Source organism: Equus przewalskii, chromosome 22 (genome assembly GCF_037783145.1).
Source record: "Equus przewalskii isolate Varuska chromosome 22, EquPr2, whole genome shotgun sequence".
Taxonomy (NCBI): Eukaryota; Metazoa; Chordata; class Mammalia; order Perissodactyla; family Equidae; genus Equus; species Equus przewalskii.
This window is the reverse complement of record NC_091852.1, coordinates 1864137-1877264: the sequence shown is the minus strand read 5'-3', so window position 1 is coordinate 1877264 and position 13128 is coordinate 1864137. Positions and strand designations below refer to the sequence as shown.

Below are 13128 nucleotides of genomic sequence, written 5' to 3'. Positions count from 1 at the left end.
ATGAGTGCCACCAGCACTCTCTACCGGCAACAGCATCTGTCAGGCTCCTGTCTGGAGGCCAGACATTGGTGCTGGAGCATCCTGCAGGGCAGTTAAGCGAGACGGGAAACTGCTCGGGATTCATCATGGGGATAGTCACTGACAGCAGATCTTACTACAAATCAGGATTCTAAAAATGAACGGAAGAGAAAAGAATACACCAACATACATTTGCCACCTAATATTTTATTTTTTTGATATCTTGAACTGAAATTCCAAATGAAAGCTAAATTAATTCTTTAAACTTTAATTCTGTAGTTTAAGTGTGAAGGCAGCATTTTTCTAAGACAATACATATTTATTGTTTTACACTGCCAAGTTTGGGGGCAAATCATTACACAGCACCAGGTAGCAAATAGTGAGGAAGAGGGGTTCTATCTGTTATGTTAATCACGAGGGCAGAGCTAGAACCAACCAGCCAGAACTCCAAGAAGATGAAGGCAGTAATTTCTTGCAGAGAACACCAATGAAGAAAAGGTGTTGTCTCCCTTTCTCTTATTTGTTTTTTTCTCTTCTCTTTGCAGTGTCTTTTCATTTCCAAATCCTTTCTCCTTCCTTATTATCCTTAATTCTGATCTTGTTCTCACTTAACATTATGGGAGACTTACTTCTTTCCTTGATGGAAATTGTTTTGTTACAGTATTGAACTGTTACGGTAAATAATTTTACTGTATTTAAAAAGTAATTTTGATATTATAAAACCACAAGAAAAGATCCTTTCCTAGAAGAAAGTGCCCAACTAGTGAAACAACAGTGACAACATAGCCAAGATTTGGTTACTCATGGAGTTCTGTGCCCGTCAGCCTCCTCTATGAGCCCAGAACTAAAGGCAAGTCTCAAACAAGAAACTGAAATTTAATGGACAGTTCAAAAGGGAACACAAGCATAGAAATAGAAAGAGATGGAGAATTTGTTTCTGGTTGTCAGAAGAGCCCAATTTAATGGTGATAAGGTGCTAAGGAAAGATCACAGCCAGATACAAGTTTAAGGTCACAGGGATAAATCAGTCCAGTGTCTCTTTTACAAATAAGGAACCTGAGTCTCAGTGAGTTCGGTGGCTTGTCTTAGAAAATCTCATCTTACCCATTGTCCTCCAAGACTCAGCCCCAGCACGACCTCCACTGTGAAACTTTCCTTCCCCTCAGCTCCTCGCTCAGAGTTCCACAACACCAACCATGCCCCTGAGTTCAGCTGATCATCTTAGGGCTCTTTTCTCCCTGACCGGAAGCTGCCAGTGGGCAGAAATCGTGAGGCAGGCATACCAAAACAACTTTCTAAACGTCTGTTCAGTAAATATATACATTCACGTGAAGCTGGCTGGTGGTAAAGCCAGGACTGAAACACTTCAACCAGAGGCTGTGATCCACAGGAGCAGATCATTACAACAACACGGGATTTAGAGGGCTGGGGTATTGGCTCCTATTATTTTAAGTGGTCTTTTCTGGTGAATATTAAGATTTTGAGTGTCTTCACTATTGTTAGATAAGTTATTGTGCTCAAAATTTGACATATTTTCATTTTGACATTTCTTATTTTTATTACACTAGATATTTTTATGAATTAACATGTTTTCATAAGCTTCACAGTTTCTGGGGAAAGTGACTTATTTACTGTACCTCATAATTACCTATCCTGCAAGACTAGCATCAAGAACTCAATTAGATCCACCTTGCAATCGACAGAGAGTAGGCCCAGCACAAAGTGAGCAATGCCGCTCATTCAACTTCTTCGATTCTACAACACAAACTTTCCCACGTTTTAACAGTCCTGAATTAGGGATGTGTCTTACATCCACCCTATACACTTAAAGGGCATAATATTTCTTTTTTCTAAAAAGCAGTTATTCAGTCTATGAAGTATGTAACAATGGGTGGTACCTTTAATTGGAGAAAACTCCACAGTTTCTCTTCCTTTCTCCTGCCATCAGTATCATCAGGCCAGCTCAATGTTTTTCAAACTTTTGATCATGACCCATCAGTAGGTTGTGAAATCAGTTTCGGATCATGAAGACCATTTTTAAAAAAGGATAGTGACTATGGCTGCACATAAAAATAAGCATACTTTTATGAAATGTGTGTATGTATCTGTGTGTAGAAGTGTATGTGTAAGAATGCATATGTACATACACACATGCACAGAAAATGCATTTCTGATCAAAGATGTCTGAGAAACACTGACCTAAATGAAACATACAAACTTAGGGCAGGTTGTAGCCCTGGTGGGCAAATACAGTGATGGCTTTGCCATTTTAGATCAAGAACTTGAACTAGCTGAGGGAGTCAAGGGAGGAGTCAACTCAAGTGGCAAGAGGAAGCAAGCGGCCTAAGTGGAGAGGAAGAGAGACAGATGAGGGTGGGGGTGGAGTGCATGAGTTTGAGGGTGTGTGGTGCACCCATGCCTGTACGTTGAAGGGACCAAATGTGGATGCTGTCGCTTCCTCACCAAGTTCATCCTTCTTAAAATGACTTACGACAGGCTAGGAAATAGAAATTGTATAATTCTTTAAAATATCAAAGGGGAAAATTCATTTTATTTTTTATTTTACTATCATTATATTATGCAACTAGTATTTGACTTTAAAAAATATGAAAAGTAAATATTACGCTAGCTAAACTGTGCACCTTTGGATGTGCCTGCTCCACCCTATGCTAGGCCCTGGGACGAGAAAGAGAACTAAACCCACAGTTCCTGTTCTTGAGAGGCATTCAGTTTTCCAGGGCATCAGACAGGCAAACCAACAATTGTAAAGCAGTGTAGTAGGTGTTATAATGAAGAGAGACAACAAGCTATGGAGACACTAAGAGAGGTTCCTAACTCAGCCCCAGCAAGGCTATTTCAAAGAAGGCTTAAGAGGACAAGAGACGAGAACAGATTTCCAGGCAAAAAGAATTGCCTGTCAAGAGTCCTGACATCATGCACCTTCAGGCCCTCTTAGTAATCTGACCTGGCTACACTGCATGTGTTGTAGTTGTGGAGGATTCAACAGGAAATGAGGCTGGACAGGCAGGCAGGAGGTCAATGAAGTAACACCTTCCTGAAGCGTCCTCCAATTCCTCTTAACCACGGGTAAAACCAAAATGTCACCCCTAAATAATGGCACAGCCATGGCAGGACTCAGACTCTGAAGAATGATTTTACACATGGAAAACAGTATGCAAATTAATATGAATTTTGAAACAGAGATTATTTCATTATTATAATCACTTTACACTGAAATAAAAATGAAGTTATGATAACCATCTGAGAATTTCTGCTCTCTAATACAAGGAGTTTTATCTTCCTACAGATTTGCATGTGTATGTATGTGCATGCATGTGTATCCATACAAACATGCACAAACATATGGACAACAAAGGATGCTATTTTTGTAATGGAACAATGAATACAATTGATAAGTTGTTTTATGAAAAATAGGAGAAAGGTTTATAATTTAAAGCTCTGTATTTTGGTAAACAATGCAAAGATCAAAATTATTGTTAGAAGTTTGTAATTCAAGAGGACTTGCTTTGGATTCTTACCATACGCTAAGATAAAAGGATTCCGGCAAGTTTTTGCCAACAGTTGACCAATTGTGGGGAATCTTTCAATGACTGTATTTGAATCCTGTAAAAGAAAATTATGTTTTGGTGAGTAGAAGGACACTGTGCAACTCAGAAAGACTGAACTGACACTGCAAGTTGAGGGAGCTTGAATGCTTCTTGTTTAGTACGTATTTTAGAAAAGTAGGAAAAAAAGGATTAGAGAAGATCTTTAGGCAAGTAATTCAAATAAAGTTTAACGAGCAATAACCTTACTTCTTCCTTCAACCAGGTCACCAAAATTAAGATGTACAGTACATTTACACAAAATCAATTTTGTTACAAAATTAACTTTATTTTACTCGTACTTAACAGTCAGGAAAGGCTACTTTATTTAAAAATAACAAAGACTTTATAATAGTGAAAAAAACGTTATGGGTGATTAATATTATATAATCCCATTATCTTCATCCTGATTTTTTTTATTTTGACATAATAAGAGAGGTTCCTAACCTCTATTTCAAAGAAGGTTCAGGAGGATAAGAACTCGGGAACTAGTGAAAAAAAAAACAAAAGCACGAACTCTATATGACTCCACTCATAGGTGGAAGTTAATATATTGACAAGGAGATATGATCGGTGGTTACCAGGGAACGGGGGGGTGGGGGGAGGGCACAAAGGGGGAAGTGGTGTACCCACAACATGACTAACAAAAATGTACAACTGAAATCTCACAAGGTTGTAATCTATCATAACATTAATAAAAAAATAAAAATAAAAAAAAAGCAGCCAAAGCATAAAGATATCTATATCTGTTTATTACTATTTTGACCATATGCTAAATGACATCATACTTAGTCTACAACAACCTAAGACCTGAGACCCAAAAAAAGATCAACCAAATATAAAACAGCTTAACATTAAAAAAAATACATGCTGTTGTACCATTGGCCCTTTTCCCACTTCTATACCTTTCGAGAAAGTTTAAAAATAAGACCGAACAGATAATGTGCACAAATGCTGAAACAGGCATTTCCCACTGCTGCAACAATGAATTCCTCACATTTGTCTGAGCATCAAGGCCAGGCCTAGTCTTTGTGGGACCATTTTAAGGTCAAGTTACAAAAGTCTTATTACAAACAACAATTGTAAAAGTTAGTACTGGTTGTCTTGTTAGTTAGCATTGTATCTTTCCTTCCTGTTTCTAAAGACATAAGAACTGATATCACCATGAATTATTCTTCAAATTTCCTACTTGCTTCTTTGATTAAGGGAATAAACATATAAGACGAGAACACCTAGGTTAAATGACAGTTTTGCTTTTCATTTTGAAATTAGAAAATAAATATAAAACAAATAACATTTTCATAATATGCTAACATTAATTCATAAAAACATCTATTGTAATAACAATAAGAAATCATGTCAAAATGAAAATACATCAAATTTTGAACACAGTAACTTATCTAACAATAGTGAAGACATTCAATATCTTAATATTCACCAGAAAAGACCACTTAAAATGTTTATAAGAAGAGATCTTAATATTTATCATCCCTTAGTAGAGCCCACTTTAGAATAGGGTTGAGGAAAGGGTAAGGATTTCAGCAAAATTATCAATATTTAAGAGATGCAAAGGCCTTTAAAAGAATCCCAATTATTACCTGACAACAAGTGTCAAACTTTTATTTATTTCATAACAACTTGGGGCTGGCCCCATGGCCGAGTGGTTAAGTTCATGCGCTCTGCTTCGGAGGCCCAGGGTTTGACCAGTTCAGATCCTGGGCGCGGACACGGTACCGCTCATCAGGCAATGCTGAGGCAGCGTCCCACATGCTACAACTAGAAGGACCCACAACTAAAATATACAACTATGTGCTGGGGGACTTTGGGGAGAAAGAAAAAAAGAAGATTGGCAATAGATGTTAGCTCAGGTACCAATCTTTAAAAAAATAACAACTTGATTGGTCAGGAAGTCTCATGTGACAATATAGCTAATCAAGAAGAAAAGACTGAAGACACAATAAATCAGAGACTAGGAAATCATTTCTTGTCTGCATTACCTGGGAGTAATTTGTCTTTCTAATCCATCAATACATTAGGTCACTATCACAAGTCGCTGACTCTAAATAGCGTTCAGGCCTAGAGAAACCTGGTAAAGAGGCCCTGATGTCACAAAATAACCTCCCTATTTGGGTCCACTACTTACCATCTCTTTCAAGGCTTCATACATCTGCCTCAGGAACTCCTGAAACCGAGGCAGGTGAAGACAGGTGTCTTGCTGGGTTTCCACAGTGGAGGCCTGGTCCCATGTAGAAACCTTCTGCATCCAAAACTGGTAATCAGAAGAAAGGCCTACTGAGTCTTGAGCCATCTCAGGAAAGGGAAAAGGGGATGCACCTCCACAGTGGCCTGCCAAGCGCTGAGGGAGACAGTGAGCACGCAGCAAATCTATAAGGGGAAAAATGAAACATTTAAAAAGGGGCTTTTATTGGTGTCTTCACGATCCACTGAGGAGTGCAGGAAGAATGACAAGGGACTAAAATAGGAAGCCTTCTGGGGAGTCATCTTTGAACTATTTTAAAATGTGTCACCCAGCTGTAGCTCCAATTTTTACCATCTCCACTTTTATCGTGAGTAATATCATTACACTAAAGTCATTATACCTCTACAGGCACATGCTAATCATGTACAAAAAGCACAGCTGATAATACTTTATATCTTTCTAGGATTGAGCTATTTTTAAATTTTCTGAATATGAAGTTCATTTGAGTATTTTAATGTAATGGGAAATAAAAAACATCCACTGGTGTTTAATAATAGTCTGTGCCTAGGAAGTGTTTTTGAAGTTCTTATGTTTTTTATATGCATTCTGGCTTCTCACTTAGATGTAAAAAAAAAAACTCCAAGCATTACTGTCTAATGAATTTTCTTCCCAGTTTCTCTTCATTTCTTAGATAAAAGTAAAATAATTCATTCCACATGCATCGATGTGAACACTTTACATACATAATTTAATTAAAGACTTCTGTATATGCTTGAGCTCCATTCACAAGAAGAAATCATATTTAGTAAAATATGTTGAACTCCAATTATTGAGATGTACTAGTCCTAAGTGACAGAAAATAAAACTCATAAACTTGCCTTAGCAGACCTAAAGCACACGGTAAAAAGAATAGTGAAGCTATGCAATGAGCGTGGGCCTCAGGCAGAGCGAGGGCAACACCCTCCAGGCGCCCCAGCAGTCCCAGCTCCGAGCCACGCCCCCTCGGCAGGCACCCCCGGCAGACGAGAGAGCGGCTGCTGCTCACAGGGGCCAGCTTCAGACTCCTGCTTCATGGGGCGGGGATGACACCAGCTATTTAAGTTCAAAGAACTACTCTTTAAGTGGTAAATGAGTTTAAATCTTCAGCAGCAACAATAAACAAATAAAATGCTCCCAATTAAATGCCAAAAACATTAACCAAGGAAGTTCTCATTACTAAACAGGAAAACAAAAAAATTTAAAAAGAGTGTACAATTTGGCTGCAGTGCAAAAAACCCTAGACCAGGAAGATGAAAGTTTTAAAATGATACTGAAAACTTAGTCTTGAAAAGGACCATATTAAAATAAAATAAAAAGCTTAAGAATGGAGGCAATACATGTATACTATCAAATGGCATAATAGCTAAAACTCTAGGCATTGTCCCTGATTCCTCCCTTTCTTTCATTGTTCTCTCATCCAAGCCATCACCAATACCTTCAATTCTACCTCAAAAATAAATATGTGATTTGATTTGACTTCATCCACTTCTTTCTAACTCCACTGACACCATCCAACCCTATCTCTATCCATTTCTTTCCTAGAATCTTCTATCTGGTCCCATCTGCCCCTCTCCAATTCATTGTCTACAACAGCCAACAAAATTAACTTCCCCAAATGTAAACGAGACCTAGCACACTCCTGCTTAAAACGTCCCTTCAACAGCTTCCTTGGAAAGAAATCCCAAACCCCCGCAGAGAAGACACTAGCTCTACACCACCGTCTCTAAGCCCCCGCCAAATGCAGCTGCAGCACACCCTCTGCCTGCCATGTTGCCTCTCCCAGCTGACACGGTCCAGCCCAGAACCTGCCATCTGTTCTACCAACACACTAAACCCTTCCCTGCTTCCAGGCCTTTCTGCTGATTCCTCCACAACTCTTATCACATCAGTAACTACCCTGGGCACGCACTTTTCACTCAGTTACGGCTGCCTCCACTGGCATGTACATTCCCTGTCTTCCTAGACTTCAGCACATGCCTGGCAAATACTCAATAAACACTGAATGAAGAAATGAATAATTCGTTGATATTTTTCAAAGTATAGTTCTAAGATAAATGCCGTAATAAAATGCTTTTCCAGATATAGCAATTTAATTTTTAAAAGGTAACTCTGCAAAAAAAGAAAATTTTAAAGGTATTTTTATATTATCTATGTGAAATTTAATTATTAACATCCCATTTTAAAAATATAGTAATAATAGCTTATATATACATATACTTACTGTGCTCTTGGCAATATATGAAATGATTATGCATACTAGCTAATTTAATCCTCACAGCAACCCTATGAAATGGGTACAATTATCCTCATTTTACAGAGGCATAAAGCAATTATGTAATTGCCTAAAGTAAGATTATGTAAAAGCCCAAAGGAAGTAACTACTAGTAAATAGCACAGCTAGGACTGTGTGATTTGAATGCAGGGAGTGTGGCTCTAAAGTCTGTGCCCTTAAACAAAGAAAGAAACTGAAGAAACAAATTGACGAATTTCTTATATATTTCATATGGCCCTAGATGCAGGTCAGTATAGATATTTGGGGACACTAAATTGAAGAACTTTTTGATATTAGAGACAAGAAACACTATTTTATTACAACAAAATTACAAACAACCTTTGGTTTACCAGTGGAAATGCATCTGATTGTTTGAAATGGAAAAGGCTTTAGGGATCATGTGGTAAAGTGGTCCTGGATGCTCTATTCCATAGCCTATCTAGGGGTGCGGGGTGAGGAGATGGTAGAGGCTGGGAAAAGAGTGGTGCCCTGGTTGTGATGGTAGCAATGGGGATGCTGCTGACATTTAGTGCCTAGGAGTCAGGGATGCTGAACACACTGCAACGCGCTGGGATAGCAGCTCACAAAGAAAAATGAGATCTTCCCCCAAAGGCCAGTGATGCCCCTAGTGAGAAACACTGACCTAATCTGAAGACTCTGGAATGGCCATTCCATTGGTTTTGCCTGTTTAGCATTCCTTCTCTCTTCTTTCAGTTATACCATCTTACTTTTCCTTTAGGAAAGTACCTCTCCTCCATTCCCCAAGTCTTGGTTCTATAAATCAAGGCAACTGTACCTCAGCCAAGGGGTAGGATGCTGATTCAAGTTAGGCAAACTAGACTCTGCTGGAAATCTGAATCTTTAGTAGACTGACATAAGGGTGGAGTTAAGTTATTCAAAGACTGTCTTAGTCCAGATCCCTGGAGCATCCCTACATCACGTCCCCAACAAGGAATGGCTTTTCAGCCCTCTCTTTAATTCTGTCAGCTACCCAGGGACCTTCTAATAAATTTTTTTTTCTTAAATTAACCACTGTTGCTTTCCGTGATTTTCAATCAAAGAACACAAACTGATATAGTCTGATACTGATAGGGTGTATGACACAAACTGATACCAGCTAGTGGGCTACAGACAACAGACCTTTGGAGAAAGGAGGGGAACTTAGAACTATTACTGGGCTAAGTCATGGAAAACACCAGTGAAAATTCTGTTCATATTAGGAAATTGGAAAGCACAAGTCCACGGAACGAAAGGGTAATATAGATCAATGAGGTATTGCCTGCATACAAGGACCCTGACTCATTATACTATTCTAGTAGGAATGGCCAAGTGAAAGGCACTATACTATCAAAAAAACAATACTACACATTTGGTGATTTGCAGAGAACCCACGTCCCCAGCTGAGGGGCCAATGGAGCTTGATATCAGGCTATCACAAACATAATCAAATGGTGACTTCAACTCAAGCTGCACTTTCAGATGTGGGTCGTAACTGGAGCAAATTAATACCACCTTGGCATCTAAAATGCAGTTATGTAGCTGGGAAACGCATTTCACCATTGGGATAAACTGAGGACATGAGAAAGCAGTTCACTTTCACCTGCCTCAGAGATATCTACTCAGGATACAGCATATTACACTAGACTACCAGAGTGAAGATATTAGGCTGATAGAATCTGGAAAGTAGGAAAATACAGGTGCCTTGCTTGTATTCCAGATGGTGGGATATAAACCCCATGAACATACAGGGCCTGCCACTGTTTCAGGAAGTTTCTTGTGATGCAATGGTCTGTGCCAAGTCAGGACATGCCCTTTAAAATGAGGATACACAAGAAACTAGTACCAGTGGTTGCCTCCACTGTAGAGGCCTGGGTAGCTGGATGATAAGTACAGGAAAGGAACTTAGGTTTTACTATACACCTTTCTGCACCTTTTCAATTTAATACCACGTACACTAACTACTGACTCAAAATTAATAATAATAAACAAAAAATAAAGTGAATGATAACCACTGTACCTTACACCTGTTGAGAGGCAAAATGCCTGGCTGAAATATTTGAGATTCTGAAGACAACATATATTACATGGGTTTTAGACCATTTATCTGCTTCTACCCATTTGTCTGGCAATGAGAAAATCTGGGTAGGCCCCATAGGAAAAACCACTGCACAGCTTGTCCATGCTGAAGTGCTCTGCCACTGAGCTCATAAGACCCAGCAGATCCAGCGCTGTTTAAAGTGTGTGTGGAAGATCCGGATTCTGGGAAAAGCGTATGGCAGGCCTCAGTAACTGGACTGATCTTCCAAGCCACAAAGCCGGGTGTGCCCAGCAGCACTCTATCATCATGTGCAAATTATGCTTGCTTGGTCAAAATGCATGAGCAAGGTTTTTGGTTGCTATCTGTATATGTCGTGCTTGCTATGTCAGATAATCTTTAAAAACTCCCTTCTCTTTCATTCTCCCCCTCTCCTACTATCGCACATATAGAATACATTATTAGTAGATAAATTTTCTAAAGTCTATAATTTACAGAATATAACAGAGATGGAAAAAAGAACTGACATGATCCAGAACTGCTTGACTTGAAGCTAGATGCGTTAACCAGGCACTACTTTGGATCATCTCGTTTCCTTTTTTGAAGGAAGAGAGAGCTAAATTATGTTAGTTGCAAGTGTTTTAAAAATTCTGTGTGTGGAAAGCAGTAGGTTTAAACATCCCAAGTAACTAACAAGCGAAAGGCAGTGGATATCTGTTCTTTTTGCCCTCCTACCACCCTTTTCCTGTTATTTTAACATACACGCACCCCACTATTGATCAGAAGAAGTGCCCTTCTTCCTTCCCATACAGTCCTAGGGAGACTATGGATCCAGATGCGCCTCCTTAGAAGTGGGAGAGTTAGACAGGTCTAAAAGATACAGCTAGTAAATGCGTTATACAAACAAAATGAACTTTATGCCTCTTTATGTGGCACCACTCACAAACCGCAGACTTTCACCCAATGAGGAGAGCGGCTTATGATAGTCTCACTTCAACACAAGCTATATGGTACAAGTCAAATTTTGTTTAGGATGTTTGTCTTTTTTTTTGGTAACTGTTTAATGAGTATTTTTTGATACACAAAAAAGTAAAGATAACAGCCAGCTGAACTCCCTTAACCTGTTCAAATCATTATCAAGATTTTCCATTTTTAAAGCAAATCAAAGATGTCATAACACTTTACTCAAAATACTTTGATTTGTATCTCATTTTTATAAGGACTTAAGAAATTTAACTACAATATCTCTTTCACACCCAATAAAGCCAACAATAACATCATCTAATAGCCCATCTATGTTCAAATTTCTTAAAAATTTCCCTTTACATTTGGGTTATTTATATCAGGATCCAAACGAGATCCACACATTGCATATGGTCAATATTGTTATTTTTTCCTTAACTTGTAACAAAATAATGTTTAAAAAAAAGTCTCCTTTAATTTGTAACAAGTACCCTCTTTCAGTTTTTTAACCATTTCGTATCATTTATTCCCTGGGACACCAACGCGCTTGCCCTAGAGGGACCCTTGCAATCGCGCCTTGGCTGATGGCACTCCTGTGGTGTTTCTAACATGTTTTGCTATTTCCCTACATTGCTTACACACTGACAGCTAGATCTGGAGGTTTCACTAGATTCAGGGTCAATTCTTCTACAACAATACTTCATTGGGGTGTTGTGTACTTTGAATCACATCAGAAGAACACGCTGTTTTGTTATTTCCTGTATGAGAATGTCACCAAACCAAGTGGGTTCCCTCTGGGCAGAGCTGCAATCAGACCAGAAGCAGTCGTCACACAGAAGAGAACTTGTTTGCAGCAAACAGGAGGCCACGCGGGATCATGTCGAAAGTTGTGGCTGCTCCCGAACACAGGGAAGCAGGGGTTTTTTATTTGGGATGGGAAATGAATATTCAAAAGGGAGATGTGGGTATTTGCTTGCACAGACTCAGCTGGAAGACATGCTTCCACATACTCTGCAGGTTATGGTAATAAGGCCTAAGCTCCTCCCAGAGAGGAGACGTTAGCATTAAAAATGAGGCAAAGGTCACAGGCCTCGCTCTTGTGGTGAGGTTTGGTCTGATTCAGAGTGGCTGGCGATTGCATCTCTTAAGCAGTTACATGCTGCCAATCCTCACGGCAATTAGTCAGTGACAATAATGTTGAAAATATCAGTGGTTTCAGGTATTGTCAACCTAATCCATCTCTTATAAAGTTTACTGTCAACATTTTCCCTAATGGTTTTAGGATCTACTGATGATCATTTTAGATCTATTAGAGATTAAAAAACAGTAATTTTCTCATTGTATCCATTCTCCTGCTTTTATGATGTTTCTTGATGTATAGAAGATTTACATTTCTAGGTAGTCAGATTATTCTAACAGTCTTTTCCTTTGAAACTCCAATGTATGTCTCTCCAACACCATGAAATTGCCAGAAGTTCTCCTGACTTCTCTTTTCATAGCACAGGCCCTCTTCCAAGTTCTTGGTCTCTTCCAGCTTCTCAAGAAATGGCTAACGCCCCAAGGGTGAAAAGCTGCTGTATACTGCCTGCTTAGAACTCTGCGCTTCCCTTCACCCCCAGATCTTAACCCCTTGAGTTCTGAGTACCTTCACAGTTTTCCAATACCTTCAAATACGTCTACTCTAAAATAGCTGGAAGTGAAGTCTATAAGTTCTCTTGATTAACCAAGATAGGTGACATAAACAAAAGTATGATATGAAATATATTTAATGTAAACATATTTGGTTAAAATTGCATCCAATTTCAGTTCTACTTCAGATAATGGTAGACTATATAATTAAGACCAACTTTCCTGCTGAAAGTTATTCTATAAGGCTACACGAAATATAAAAACATAATTTAAAAATCAGCAAAGAATCAGAAAGGTAGTGTGCAATGACCAGAGAAAGATCTTTGTACATAGGGTTGCACAGGTCTAGGGAGGCTTTTGTGATCCT

General features: G+C 38.9%; 1 protein-coding gene across 11 annotated transcripts in view; it reads right to left on the bottom strand.

Annotated features, from left to right (window-relative positions):
• The window catches only part of FANCC (FA complementation group C), a 244063-nt gene that overhangs the window by 149459 nt on the left and 81476 nt on the right, over positions 1-13128 (bottom strand). For 7 of the 11 annotated variants that reach the window (XM_070589942.1, XM_070589952.1, XM_070589943.1 and 4 more), the window contains 2 exons: positions 5767-6008; positions 3558-3642 (listed from right to left, as the gene is read on the bottom strand). In XM_070589942.1, the coding sequence (XP_070446043.1) occupies positions 3558-3642; positions 5767-5931 (250 nt within the window). In that variant the 5' untranslated portion in view covers positions 5932-6008. The remainder of the gene's footprint in view (positions 1-3557; positions 3643-5766; positions 6009-13128) is intronic. The other 4 variants (XM_070589948.1, XM_070589950.1, XM_070589949.1 and 1 more) reach the window with 1 other exon arrangement.